Below are 13,745 nucleotides of genomic sequence, written 5' to 3' on the forward strand. Positions count from 1 at the left end.
AATAATAATTAAAAAAATATCAATTGCATATCAAATACAATTTAAATAAAAATTGAATGCCTCTTTTCTATTTGCAGCCTTCTGAGGTAAATATCAAAATAAACTTTTTCCACAGGCTAATAAATTTGAAAATAAAATAACAAGGAATAAACCAACCATTCAAGACATTAAACTGCTCAGTTTGCAACACACTGATCTATTCTGGTGTGCCCAAGCCAGATACTTGGCATCTTTTCTTGGATGCTAGTTCATTAATGTCGGGGCTCAGGCTTTGAGCTGAGGCAACCTTCATTATCGAACGAAGGTGTTCATCAGTCATTATATCTCGTAGTACACCCGGACCACAGTCTTAGGGGCATGCCTTAAAGGCACTACCTTTAATGTCCTCTACGGGCTGTTGTCACGTCCGATTTTCATCCATTCTAACAACGTGCCGGCCCAGTCACAAAATATGTGCGGCTTTGGTACGCGCACACATGTGAATGCAAGGCATACTTGATCCACAGCGATACAGGTTACACTGAGGGTGCCCGTATAAACAACTTTAACTCTGTTAGAAATATACGCCACACTGTGAATCCACACCAAACAAGAATGACAAACACATTTTGGGAGAACATCCGCACCGTAACAGATAGATGCCCCATCTATCTGCCTTTTAACAATATTACTTCCTAGCAATGAAGTTAGCGCCCACATACCTGAAGTATCTTTCACCACAGAAGATTGTGGATTGCTCCCATTGGAATCTTGCTGCTCTTGTACATCATTGGGCATATCTTTGTCTGTGACCAGGCTGTCAAGGGTGAATGGAGAATCTGAACTCCTGTGAGAGCTTGTGTCAATATCTGATGTTTCTATTCCAAATTGAATGGATGTAGTTGATGGAGAACCGCCCCAGATCTGCTGGCATAGTTGGAAGTACAGCAAAACAACTCTATCGTAACCACTTCTTCCACCTGCGTCGACTGCATGTCTGTACTTTCCACGAATCGCTTTCAGTTTAGTGTTGATAGATGTTTTTGTGATGTCCTCTTTCCGGTGAGGAAATTCCTCAGATGTCCCTCCAAGTCCGTATTGTTCCAAAATAGGGTAAGAATGTCACCATACTTGGACTGGCAAGTTACCCAGTCAACACTTTGTTGAGTTTTGTTAACTTTTAACTCCTAAATGATGCTTAAAAGTAGCTCTACTTCTGTCAGTCCATATATATAGCGTATTTTTCGGAGTATAAGTCGCACTGGAGTATAAGTCGCACCTGCCGAAAATGGGCTCACCACCCATAGCAGGGGTCATAGAGGTCGGGTGCGATGTGAGCTGGGCGGAAGCCGAAGGCAGGGCACTTGGCGGTCCGATCCTCGGCTACAGAAGCTAGCTCTTGGGACGTGGAACGTCACCTCGCTGGGGGGGAAGGAGCCTGAGCTAGTGCGCGAGGTGGAGAAGTTCCGGCTAGATATAGTCGGACTCACTTCGACGCACAGCAAGGGCTCTGGAACCAGTTCTCTCGAGAGGGGCTGGACTCTCTTCCACTCTGGCGTTGCCGGCAGTGAGAGGCGACGGGCTGGGGTGGCAATTCTTGTTTCCCCCCGGCTCAGAGCCTGCACATTGGAGTTCAACCCGGTGGACGAGAGGGTAGCTTCCCTCCGCCTTCGGGTGGGGGAACGGGTCCTGACTGTGGTTTGCGCTTACGCGCCAAACCGCAGCTCAGAGTACCCACCCTTTTTGGATTCACTCGAGGTAGTACTTGAGAGTGCTCCCCCGGGTGATTCCCTCGTTCTACTGGGGGACTTCAATACTCATGTTGGCAGCGACAGTGAAACCTGGAGAGGCGTGATTGGGAAGAATGGCTGCCCGGATCTGAACCCGAGCGGTGTTTTGTTATTGGACTTTTGTGCCCGTCACAGATTGTCCATAACGAACACCATGTTCAAGCATAAGGGTGTCCATATGTGCACTTGGCACCAGGACACCCTAGGCCGCAGTTCCATGATCGACTTTGTAGTTGTGTCATCGGATTTGCGGCCTCATGTTTTGGACACTCGGGTGAAGAGAGGGGCGGAGCTTTCTACCGATCACCACCTGGTGGTGAGTTGGCTGCGATGGTGGGGGAGGATGCCGGACAGACCTGGCAGGCCCAAACGCATTGTGAGGGTTTGCTGGGAACGTCTGGCAGAGTCTCCTGTCAGAGAGAGTTTCAATTCCCACCTCCGGAAGAACTTTGAACATGTCACGAGGGAGGTACTGGACATTGAGTCCGAATGGACCATGTTCCGCGCCTCTATTGTCGAGGCGGCTGATTGGATCTGTGGCCGCAAGGTAGTTGGTGCCTGTCGTGGCGGTAATCCTAGAACCCGTTGGTGGACACCGGCGGTGAGGGATGCCGTCAAGCTGAAGAAGGAGTCCTATCGGGTTCTTTTGGCTCATAGGACTCCTGAGGCAGCGGACAGGTACCGACAGGCCAAGCGGTGTGCGGCTTCAGCGGTCGCAGAGGCAAAAACTCGGACATGGGAGGAGTTCGGGGAAGCCATGGAAAGCGACTTCCGGACGGCTTCGAAGCAATTCTGGACCACCATCCGCCGCCTCAGGAAGGGGAAGCAGTGCACTATCAACACCGTGTATGGCGAGGATGGTGTTCTGCTGACCTCGACTGCGGATGTTGTGGATCGGTGGAGGGAATACTTCGAAGACCTCCTCAATCCCACCAACACGTCTTCCTATGAGGAAGCAGTGCCTGGGGAATCTGTGGTGGGCTCTCCTATTTCTGGGGCTGAGGTTGCTGAGGTAGTTAAAAAGCTCCTCGGTGGCAAGGCCCCGGGGGTGGATGAGATCCGCCCGGAGTTCCTTAAGGCTCTGGATGCTGTGGGGCTGTCTTGGTTGACAAGACTCTGCAGCATCGCGTGGACATCGGGGGCGGTACCTCTGGATTGGCAGACCGGGGTGGTGGTTCCTCTCTTTAAGAAGGGGAACCGGAGGGTGTGTTCTAACTATCGTGGGATCACACTCCTCAGCCTTCCCGGTAAGGTCTATTCAGGTGTACTGAAGAGGAGGCTACGGCGGATAGTCGAACCTCGGATTCAGGAGGAACAGTGTGGTTTTCGTCCTGGTCGTGGAACTGTGGACCAGCTCTATACTCTCGGCAGGGTCTTTGAGGGTGCATGGGAGTTTGCCCAACCAGTCTACATGTGTTTTGTGGACTTGGAGAAGGCATTCGACCGTGTCCCTCGGGAAGTCCTGTGGGGAGTGCTCAGGGAGTATGGGGTATAGGACTGTCTGATTGTGGCAGTCCGCTCCCTGTATGCTCAGTGCCAGAGCTTGGTCCGCATTGCCGGCAGTAAGTCGGACACGTTTCCAGTGAGGGTTGGACTCCGCCAAGGCTGCCCTTTGTCACCGATTCTGTTCATAACTTTTATGGACAGAATTTCTAGGCGCAGTCAAGGCGTTGGGGGGATCTGGTTTGGTGGCTGCAGGATTAGGTCTCTGCTTTTTGCAGATAATGTGGTCCTGATGGCTTCATCTGGCCAGGATCTTCAGCTCTCGCTGGATCGGTTCGCAGCCGAGTGTGAAGCGACTGGGATGAGAATCAGCACCTCCAAGTCCGAGTCCATGGTTCTCGCCCGGAAAAGGGTGGAGTGCCATCTCCGGGTTGGGGAGGAGATCTTGCCCCAGGTGGAGGAGTTCAAGTACCTCGGAGTCTTGTTCACGAGTGAGGGAAGAGTGGATCGTGAGATCGACAGGCGGATCGGTGCGGCGTCTTCGGTAATGCGGACGCTGTATCGATCCGTTGTGGTGAAGAAGGAGCTGAGCCGGAAGGCAAAGCTCTCAATTTACCGGTCGATCTACGTTCCCATCCTCACCTATGGTCATGAGCTTTGGGTTATGACCGAAAGGACAAGATCACGGGTACAAGCGGCCGAAATGAGTTTCCTCCGCCGGGTGGCGGGGCTCTCCCTTAGAGATAGGGTGAGAAGCTCTGCCATCCGGGAGGAGCTCAAAGTAAAGCCGCTGCTCCTCCACATCGAGAGGAGCCAGATGAGGTGGTTCGGGCATCTGGTCAGGATGCCACCCGAGCGCCTCCCTAGGGAGGTGTTTAGGGCACGTCCGACCGGTAGGAGGCCGCGGGGAAGACCCAAGACACGTTGGGAAGACTATGTCTCCCGGCTGGCCTGGGAACGCCTCGGGGTCCCACAGGAAGAGCTGGACAAAGTGGCTGGGGAGAGGGAAGTCTGGGCTTCCCTGCTTAGGCTGCTGCCCCCGCGACCCGACCTCGGATAAGCGGAAGAAGATGGATGGATGGATGGATGGATGGAAAAAAAACGAAAAAATATTTTGTGATGCTAAAAAATATCGATGTAATCATAGTAGTATCGACTAGATACGCTCCTGTACTTGTCATCATTAGAGTGGATGTCAGGTGTAGATCCACACATGGCATTTGTTTACATTGTGACGCCGGTGAGCTATTGTATCTTCCTACGGTGTGTAGTGAAGCATGTTTAGCTATTGCTCGTCCTCCAGTGATAATGGCACTTGTAAGAAACGTACTTTATTTGTCGCCACGGAGGCGAGGATTAGTGATTTAGAAGTAGCTAAAACACTGCCGATTGCGGCTAGACGTTAGCTGCTAGCTAGCTAGCCATGTCTTAAAGCACCTCTTCCTGAGGGTGTTTCAGTGTTATAACTTCACCTTTATCTTTACTTTTTACACCAAAATGCGTCCATTCTCCCTTTTCTGTCTACACACTGTGTCTGCTTGTAAGTACTCCGTGTGTGTGCGCTGCCGAACATGCTCCTCTGCTCGTAAAACCAGCAATGTCACGACGTGACGACGACACGCCCGTTAAAAAAAAAGGGGGGGGAGAGAACTGGTACTAGTATACTGGTATACCGTACAACCCTAATGGATACAATCAAAGACAATTAAGCATATAAAGACAACTTGTTTTTCCATTATACTGCTACTTTGAAGTACCGTATTTTTCGGAGTATAAGTCGCACCGGCCGAAAATGCATCATAAAGAAGGAAAAAAACATAAGTCGCACTGGAGTATATAAGTCGCATTTTTTGGGGAAATGTATTGGATAAAACCCAACACCAAGAATAGACATTTGAAATGCAATTTAAAATAAATAAAGAATAGTGAACAACAGGCTGAATAAGTGTACGTTATATGACGCATAAATAACCAACTGAGAACGTGCCTGGTATGTTAACGTAACATATTATGGTAAGAGTCATTTAAATAACTATAACATATAGAACATGCTGTACGTTTACCAAACAAACAATCTGTCACTCCTAATCGCTTAATCCCATCAAATCTTATACGTCTAGTCTCTTATGTGAATGAGCTAAATAATATTATTTGATATTTTACGGTAATGTGTTAATAATTTCACACATAAGTCGCACCCCCGGCCAAACTATGAAAAAAAAAAGCGATTTATACTCCGAAAAATACGGTAGTTGGATTCGGAACAGAATAAGCTCAATTGAGTGAACATTTCCAGAATCAACACAAGTGACTAATCTACCAGAAGTGTGTTGTGTCATCAGGCCATTGAGATGAAATGGAGTGTGATGGTTTGCTGAGGTGCTGATGATTCAACGCCAGCTGCTTTGTGGCCGTGACATCACTTATGGGAAGTTGATCCCACAACGTTTACCAGCAGCATTGTTCACTTCAACAAAAGTAGTTGCAGTCAAAAGTGCAGCCTGTCTCCCTCTAGTGGTGACAACACTCCTCAGACACATGGCAGTAATGAAGGCCTGTGCACATTCCAGCCAAGTGACTACATACTGAATACTGTACTTGTGGTGTGTACACGTCTTTGTGTGGAGCGGAAATGAAAGACATGCTTGAACACCTGCAGACAGGATGGATACAAATAACTCCATCAGTTATCAAACAAATATCAATATCCGTCATTTGACCTCAGCTGTAAAAGATCCACTTCAAAAGAAAACTGATGAAGTCGAGCGTTTGACATCTCCTTAAACAAAAACACACATTGGGTGGAAACTAAAGTCTAACACTGATTAACTTGCACAATTTGCATTTTTTTGTGTGTGTGTACCTCATGACATCACACAAGACAAACATGCATTTTCATTCAAACACAAACTAATGACTAAGGGAGTGATAATAAAAGTGAAAATATTGTGAGTAGGGTTGTACGGTAGACCGGTAACTAGTCTAGTATCGCGGTACTAATGAAACCAAAACAGTACTATACTCTGAAAAGTACCGGTTTCCGGGCATGACATTGCTGGTTTTACGAGCAGATGAGCATGTTCGGCAGCGCAGCCGCCTCAACAACACAGAGCCGCCGCCTAAGCTTAAGTCTTAACAAGCTGCTCCGCTCTGTCAGTACGTCTCTGCAGCACCCAGCATTGTCCCACCCACAGAACCATCTGATTGGTTACACGCAGAGCGGTAACAGCCAATCAGCAGTGCGTATTCAGAGCGGTAACAGCCAATCAGCAGTGCCAATTCAGAGCGCATGGAGTCAGTGCTCCTGTGTCGTGATGAGCAGATAGATGGTTAGCAGGTGAGCATAAGGCAGTGGACTCTCCCCAAATTATAATAAACACCTCCGAGTCAACTACTAGTAACATCACTATGAGCCTGTTGACGTTCTAGAAACAGAAGCGACAGCTTAGCTCGCTCACAGTCCTTGAGGTGAAGGCTAATTAGCTTTTAGCTAGTATCGCTCATTTTGCGGTGTGTGTGTGCGTGCGTGTGTGTTACGGACAACAAAGCCCTGTCTGTTATTTCACTTTATCTTTTTCTGTGTTGATTGAGCTGTGTTGAAGCAGCAAAAAAGGACATTATGTTAAATGAAGAGTTTCCTGAAGCTGTCTCTGATAGTTGATGTAATAATGTAACTGCATCATTAAGCCTACATGAACTACATGGTGTTCAGGGATGAATAGTCTCTCCTATTCCTATTGTACTATTTTTTTCAGCTATAGCTACATTAATCATTAGTAATGTAGCAGCCTAGTTTTGAATGGCAGGGTCCCTGCTATCACATGTTGATAAAAATATAACATTTACATAATAAAAATCAACTACAGGCTTCCCAAATGCTGTAATAAATTAAGCATGATAAGTTGAACATATGTCAGCATGTGGCATAATAATGACATACTTAGTATCTCAGGTAACTAGGACTGTTTTGTTTTTACTTTATGGAAAAAATATTGAGATATATATCGTATATGGCCATTCAGCAAATTGAGCGGAAAACAACCAGAAATTGTAGGCTATTTCACGCTACGAAGCCGGCCTACTTCACCACAGTCTGTAGTCTATTGCCCCCCAAGCTGTGGTGGCAGCGACGAGGTGGAGACGTGATGGCGACAGGCCGAGTTACACCGATCCTTACACCCACCCACCCCCTTCCCCGGTCTGTCCGCCGGAGAGACACCACCTTAACTCACACATTTTCTGGGGGAAACACTGATTCCATCCATCCATTTTCTACCGCTTGTCCCTTTCGGGGTCGCGGGGGGTGCTGGAGCCTATCTCAGCTGCATTCGGGCGGAAGGCGAGGTACACCCTGGACAAGTCGCCACCTCATCGCAGGGCCAACACAGATAGACAGACAACATTCACACTCACATTCACACACTAGGGCCAATTTAGTGTTGCCAATCAACCTATCCCAAGGTGCAGGTCTTTGGAGGTGGGAGGAAGCCGGAGTACCCGGAGGGAACCCACGCAGTCACGGGGCGAACATGCAAACTCCACACAGCAAGATCCTGAGCCCGGGATTGAATTTAGAACCTTCGTATTGTGAGGCACATAAACTAACCCCTGTGCTGCCCGCAAGTAAGAATTGTTTTAGTAATTTTGTAAATCTTGCAAACGTTGCTTGGAGTGATGAATGCAGAAACCATACAAGTAGACCCGCTATAGACGACCAGTAGAACGGCACTTATACTTCCGGTTCAAGGCACGACAAAGACCGGTAGAACGGCACTTATACTTCCATTTTAAGGCATGGTACAGACGGAAATATGTGACAGCTTCGTAAGTAAGAATTGTTTTAGTAATATTGTAAAACTTGCAAACGTTGCTTGGAGTGATGAATGCAGAAACCATACAAGTAGAACCGCTATGGACGACTAGTAGAACAGCACTTATACTTCCGGTTCAAGGCACCATACAGATGGAAATATTGTAGACTTTTAACCCACAGAACCTGTTGTGAGCAAATTTGTCCGAAAGATGGCGCTGTAGCACAAACAATAACACACCTTTTCAATCTTTGTGTGGGTGTTACTCATACTTGGGTTTGTTGTATACAAAACATTATGGCTGTTGGCAAAGAAAGAATCACGACAAATTCCTCTTCCTACCTGCAGCACAGAGAGGTTGGTCTGGCCGGACAGACTCAGTTTCTCCTGCTCTGAAGGGTAGGCGTTGAAGCGGTGCTCGTACAGCCAGCTCCTGAGGATCTGCACCGCCTCCTTGGGCAGGTTGCCGCGGCGGCGCCGCTTCCCAAAGAGTCCGCTTCCTGACAGGTCGAGCGGGGAGCCGTCGTCGCTGTCCGACATGGCGGAGGAGTGCTCCTGCTCCGCGTGGCGCTCTTCTTCCAGAGCTGAGGAAGAGGAGGAAGAGGTCAGTGGTCTTCCCAGTACTGGTTCCATTTGTACTGGTAGTCAAATACTGTAGAACATCGGAAGGGAGATGCTTTCAAACAGTGAGGGAAAAAAATGTAATCCTGCTGAGTAAAATCTACTAATAATTCATTTATCTATTGATTAGTTTGATTATTCAGGCCCTGTTTACACTAAGCCGGATAAGGTTATCCAGGGTAAATCACACCTAACCTTATCCGTGTCCACACACAACAATGCCATCGTTTAAGACCCCCGCCTCCCTCCGTCCACCGACGTAGTACGCATGCGCGGAAAATGCACACGGCAGTCACCTCCAGAGTTGCATTGTGTGCAAGTTCTTAAATGTAACTTATCTGAACAATATCCAGTGTTGTGCTATTTCAATGAACTGGAATCCAGTGTGTCTGTTGTAGTGAATCACATCTGAGCCATCATACATGAATCACATCTTTATTAGACACGTAAACAATGTGATAAAGAACATTTTACATCAATCAAACTAGGGCTCTAGATATCTGGTCAGGACAGTCCTCACTCTTTTGCCTTCACCTTCATTGGCCATTCTTTTTTGGTGACTTTATAGACTCTGGACCTAGACGTTGAGTCTGCGACATACATGGCGGACAATAACTGATACAGTCTGCTTTGCCAGTATAAATGCATTCATCGTTTTCCGTAGTTAGTCTTCCCTCGACGGCCAGGTAATACAAAGCACACGCTACTTTTTTTATTTTATTTATTTTTTTATAAATCACATCCACAGGAGCCCGCATTCTCGTTGTTTCTCCTTCGACAAATGGACAAAGTTTTTCGGTAAGTAGAATCACAGCTGACATTGGAAAGTTCTCTTGCCGTCTGAGAAGTGTTGTATCCCAAATAGCTGCAATCGCTTTTCTCTTAAGGTATTCATGTGTGATTTCCACAAGTGTCTGTACATGTAGAAGAAGGAGAAACACGGCCATGTCTGGATGACTCGCCTTCATATTTCCAGTGGTTACCTCCGAGTTATGAAAGTGCTTTATTGTGAAGCTGGCTGTGGCGTGTTCTTTCTGATGTCACTTCCTGTGTGGGCGTGATCTTTCTGACGTCACTTCCTCTTCGAACTCACTTTGTAAAGGATCAATGAGTCCATACAAAGCTTAGTGCCGGAGATTCAAGAACTACACGGCTGACTTACCCGTGTAAAAATGTGTCCGAGGAGGGGAACCTTAAACGCTGGTTTAGTGTAGCTGAAACGGGGCGTAGGCTAAATAATTATTTGTTTAAGGGGTTAAACGAATTCGACAAAGCATTATATAGCAACAATGCGAATTTTATGGAAAATAGATGAAATATAAACATTTTTATGCTTCCCATTACCCTTGGGATGCACCAAATTATGGGCAGCTAGGGTTGTCCTGATATTTTGGTACTGGTACCAAAATGTTTTTAGATATTTTTCTAAATAAAGGAGACCACAAAAAATGTGATTATTGTCTTTATTTTAACAAATAATCTTAGGGTACATAAAACATATGTTTATTATTGTAATTTAGTCCTTAAATAAAATAGTGAACATACTAGACAACTTGTATTTTAGTAGTGAGTAAACAAACAAAGACTCCTAATTAGTCTGCTGACATATGCAGTAACATATTATGTCATTTATCTACCTATTATTTTGTCAACATTATGAGGGACAAACTGTTTGAAATTGATGATTAATCAACTTGTTCATTTACTGTTAATATCTGCTTATTTTCTGTTTTAACATGTTCTATCTACACTTCTGTTAAAATGTAATAATCACTTATTCTTCTCTTCTTTGATACTTTACATTAGTTTTGGATGATACCACACATTTAGGTATCGATCCGATACCAAGTAGTTACAGGATCATACATTGGTCATATTCAAAGTCCTCATGTGTCCAGGGACGTATTTACTGAGTTTACGAATATAATATGAATTTTTTTTAAAAAGAAGAAGATTTTGTGACGTTAAAGAATATTGACGTAATCATAGTAGTATCGACTAGATCCGCTCTTGTACTTGGTATCATTACAGTGGATGTCAGGTGTAGATCCACCCATTGCATTTGTTTACATTTTGACGCCGGTGAGCTACTGTATCCTACTACGGTGTGTAGTGAAGCATGTTTAGCTATTCCCTCCTCCTCCAGTGATAGTGCTACTTGTAAGAAACTTACTTTATTTGTCGCCATGGAGGCGAGGATTAGTAATTTATAAGTAGCTAAAACACTGCAGACTGCGGATGGATATTAGCCGCTAGCTAGCTAGCCATGTCTTAAAGCACCTCTTCCTGAGGGTGTTTCAGTGTTATAACTTCACCTTTATCTTTACTTTTTACACCAAAATGCGTCCATTCTCCCTTTTCTGTCTACAATCTGTGTCTGCTTGTAAGTACTCCGTGTGCGCGCTGCCGAACATGCTCCTATGCTCGTAAAACCAGCAATGTCACAACATGACGTCATGCCTGTAAAAAATAAATAAATATGGCGAACCGGAACTTTTCAAACAAAGTATAGTAACGTTTGTGATACATTACATACACACACATATGAATGAGGAAGACCACCTCGACTTGGTCATTTAAAAGTAGCTCACCTGCTGAAAAAGTGAGGCTACTCCTGCCCTAGATGGACCACTAAAGGTACGCAAACCACGGTTTGAGAATCACTGATCTACACCAAGAAAATATTTATTTTTTTAATAATAATCCCACATTGCAGAAATTCCTTTATCACGGTCAGTGCTGGAACCAATTAACCGCGATAGACAATATGTGGTATACGCTGATGGCGTTTGATCGTTTCTGCCTTCCAATCTGAACATGGCTGATCCCATGGGGCGGGCCCACTAAATGTCCTTCTCTGTGGCGGAGTGAAACCTGAGCCCCGGGGCAGCGCCTGTCTTCACAAAAGGAGATTGTGTGCATATCAACATCACAGTAGCTGCTGGCCCAGGACTCCATTCAGCATGCCAGGAAGAAGCCTGGACAATGCAAGACCTTTTTTTTTGCTTTTAAACCTTTTTTACCTCACTTTTTCAAGTTTTGGTGTAATGTTTGAGGAAATTTTAAAGTCATAATTACGTTCGCATTAGGGCTGGGCCGATAAAACCATATCAATATGTATCGCTATAGACACGTACTCGTTATATATTACACACATTTTTTCTTGATATCGGAAGTTACGAAGCAAGGTTGGTTGCTCTGTCTTTGGTGGCCGAGAAAAGGGGGAAACAGCCAATCGGGTAACAGTATCTTGTTGTCTCGCTGTTGATTCTCTGCATGGCATGAGAAGAGGAAGTCAAAATGAGCGCTGTGGAGAGTGAAGATATTGTCGATAAAACAGGAAATGTCACCTCAGCAGTTTTTGGGATTTTCTAAAACGGACCGTAGTCCTTTGCTGCTTGTTTTTTTTACACAAATTACACAACATAACAAATGTGCTGCTATTAAATATTAGACATTTGGTCCAATAATAATTACTGCATCCTTCCCATACTTCAATAAGAATAACAGACCGATTAAATGTTACACAGTCATAACTTCCTGGCACTAAACCTGCGACAAATTGTCCTTCTCAGTTTCTGTGTTTACATTTTCACACTTTGCACTATTTTGTTACACTTCATAAAGCACTTACTTATTTTTTAACTTAATTTAAAGAAGTTATTGGTAAGTGTTTATTGTGAGTTTTGTTTACATTGAGTGTTTTCCATGCTGGTGGTGACATTTTCTTTCCCTTCTGCGTTGATACTGGGGGGGGGGGGTTATAATTAGAGGAAAGTTACATTTGAAATAAAAATGTTTACATTTAATATAGTTTTTCTGGTCCTTATTTTCTATAGGTCAGTGATTCTCAAACTGTACAGTAAAAAGTACAGTGTTTTATTTTCCGAAATTCAAACAGTGTTTACTGTTCAAACCGTGTGTAATGTTACCGTGGCCAAAAATAAATATACATTCAAGAATTATCGATAGCGGCCGATAGTAAACACAATGTTGGCGTTAACACACTTTTTGAGTCTTTTTACGCATTGAAATCAAAAAGTCTGTACATCCACGGGACCCGGATTTTCTTTTTTTTACCGACCCTGCCTTCTCTGTGTCAAAACTCTGGTGTGCTTGTTTTTTTTTTTATCGATTATCGCTTTCTGCTGGTGTTTTGTTTTGTTTATATTTGCTGGTGTTGAACCAAAATGTGATTGCCTGCCAAAAATGTAATTCCTTGGCGGGAGCGCGCACCGCTGGCTAAACCTGCATTGCTTGGCTTGGTCTGTCCTCAGCGGATTACTAGGTGTGAGACAAACATTTTATCTTTCAGGTTATTGTAACGCTACGTGTTTGACATTATTTAAGTCTTTATCGTGTCTGGAAAATGACGGTTTTCCTTTTCTGTGGTATTAATGAGTGTTGTTAGTCCCATGTTGATGTGATAACACCTCTTTCTTGTTTGGACGATACATACAATTGTAACTCGTATTTCTTCCTGCATATCATAAATATTTATTAAGTGTTTGTATATATTAATTTATGTAAAATGTTCATTAAATGTAATATTGCCTGACAAAAAGTGATTCAATGTAATATTTTGATGTTTACACAGAATAGAATACCCTCATGATAATTACATATATCAAAATCAAGTACCCACTGTACTGTTTACTTGTTGAAATACCCTTCAAATCAATTTTGTCAGCCAGAGAACTTTGATTTTGGGGCGGCAGCGCTAAAGATTAAATCCATGAAGGAAATAAGAAAGTGAATGAATGTTTATAACTGAATACATTTACATATGCATCAAAATTGGTTTTCTTTTGTATTATTTTTTTAATGAATTAAGTAATTTTTAAGTAACTTTTTTCCAAACACAATATAGAATGTGAGATATAACAGGATAATGCATACATTTATCATTTGTTTTCAAAACGCATACAAAAAAGTGGGACCCCAACACTGAAACACTTATATGATACAGTTTTCAGTAGAGGTGGGGTAAATTGATGTTCAGGCCGATTCTTTTTTATGCCCATATGTGACCTGTATCGGATTTTTGCATGTCAGTGTGAACCGTGCAATTCCACATTGTTCTTACACGACCTAGGCCTCT

General features: G+C 44.3%; 1 protein-coding gene across 2 annotated transcripts in view; it reads right to left on the minus strand.

Moving 5' to 3' along the window:
* tgif2 (TGFB-induced factor homeobox 2) overlaps window positions 1-13,745 on the minus strand; it is a 34,021-nt gene that overhangs the window by 17,236 nt on the left and 3,040 nt on the right. For both annotated transcript variants that reach the window (XM_061984701.1, XM_061984700.1), the window contains one exon: window positions 8,366-8,607. In XM_061984701.1, coding sequence (XP_061840685.1) covers window positions 8,366-8,607 — 242 coding nt within the window. The remainder of the gene's footprint in view (window positions 1-8,365; window positions 8,608-13,745) is intronic.

Source organism: Nerophis lumbriciformis, linkage group LG23, assembly GCF_033978685.3.
Source record: "Nerophis lumbriciformis linkage group LG23, RoL_Nlum_v2.1, whole genome shotgun sequence".
In the NCBI taxonomy this organism is placed as follows: Eukaryota; Metazoa; Chordata; class Actinopteri; order Syngnathiformes; family Syngnathidae; genus Nerophis; species Nerophis lumbriciformis.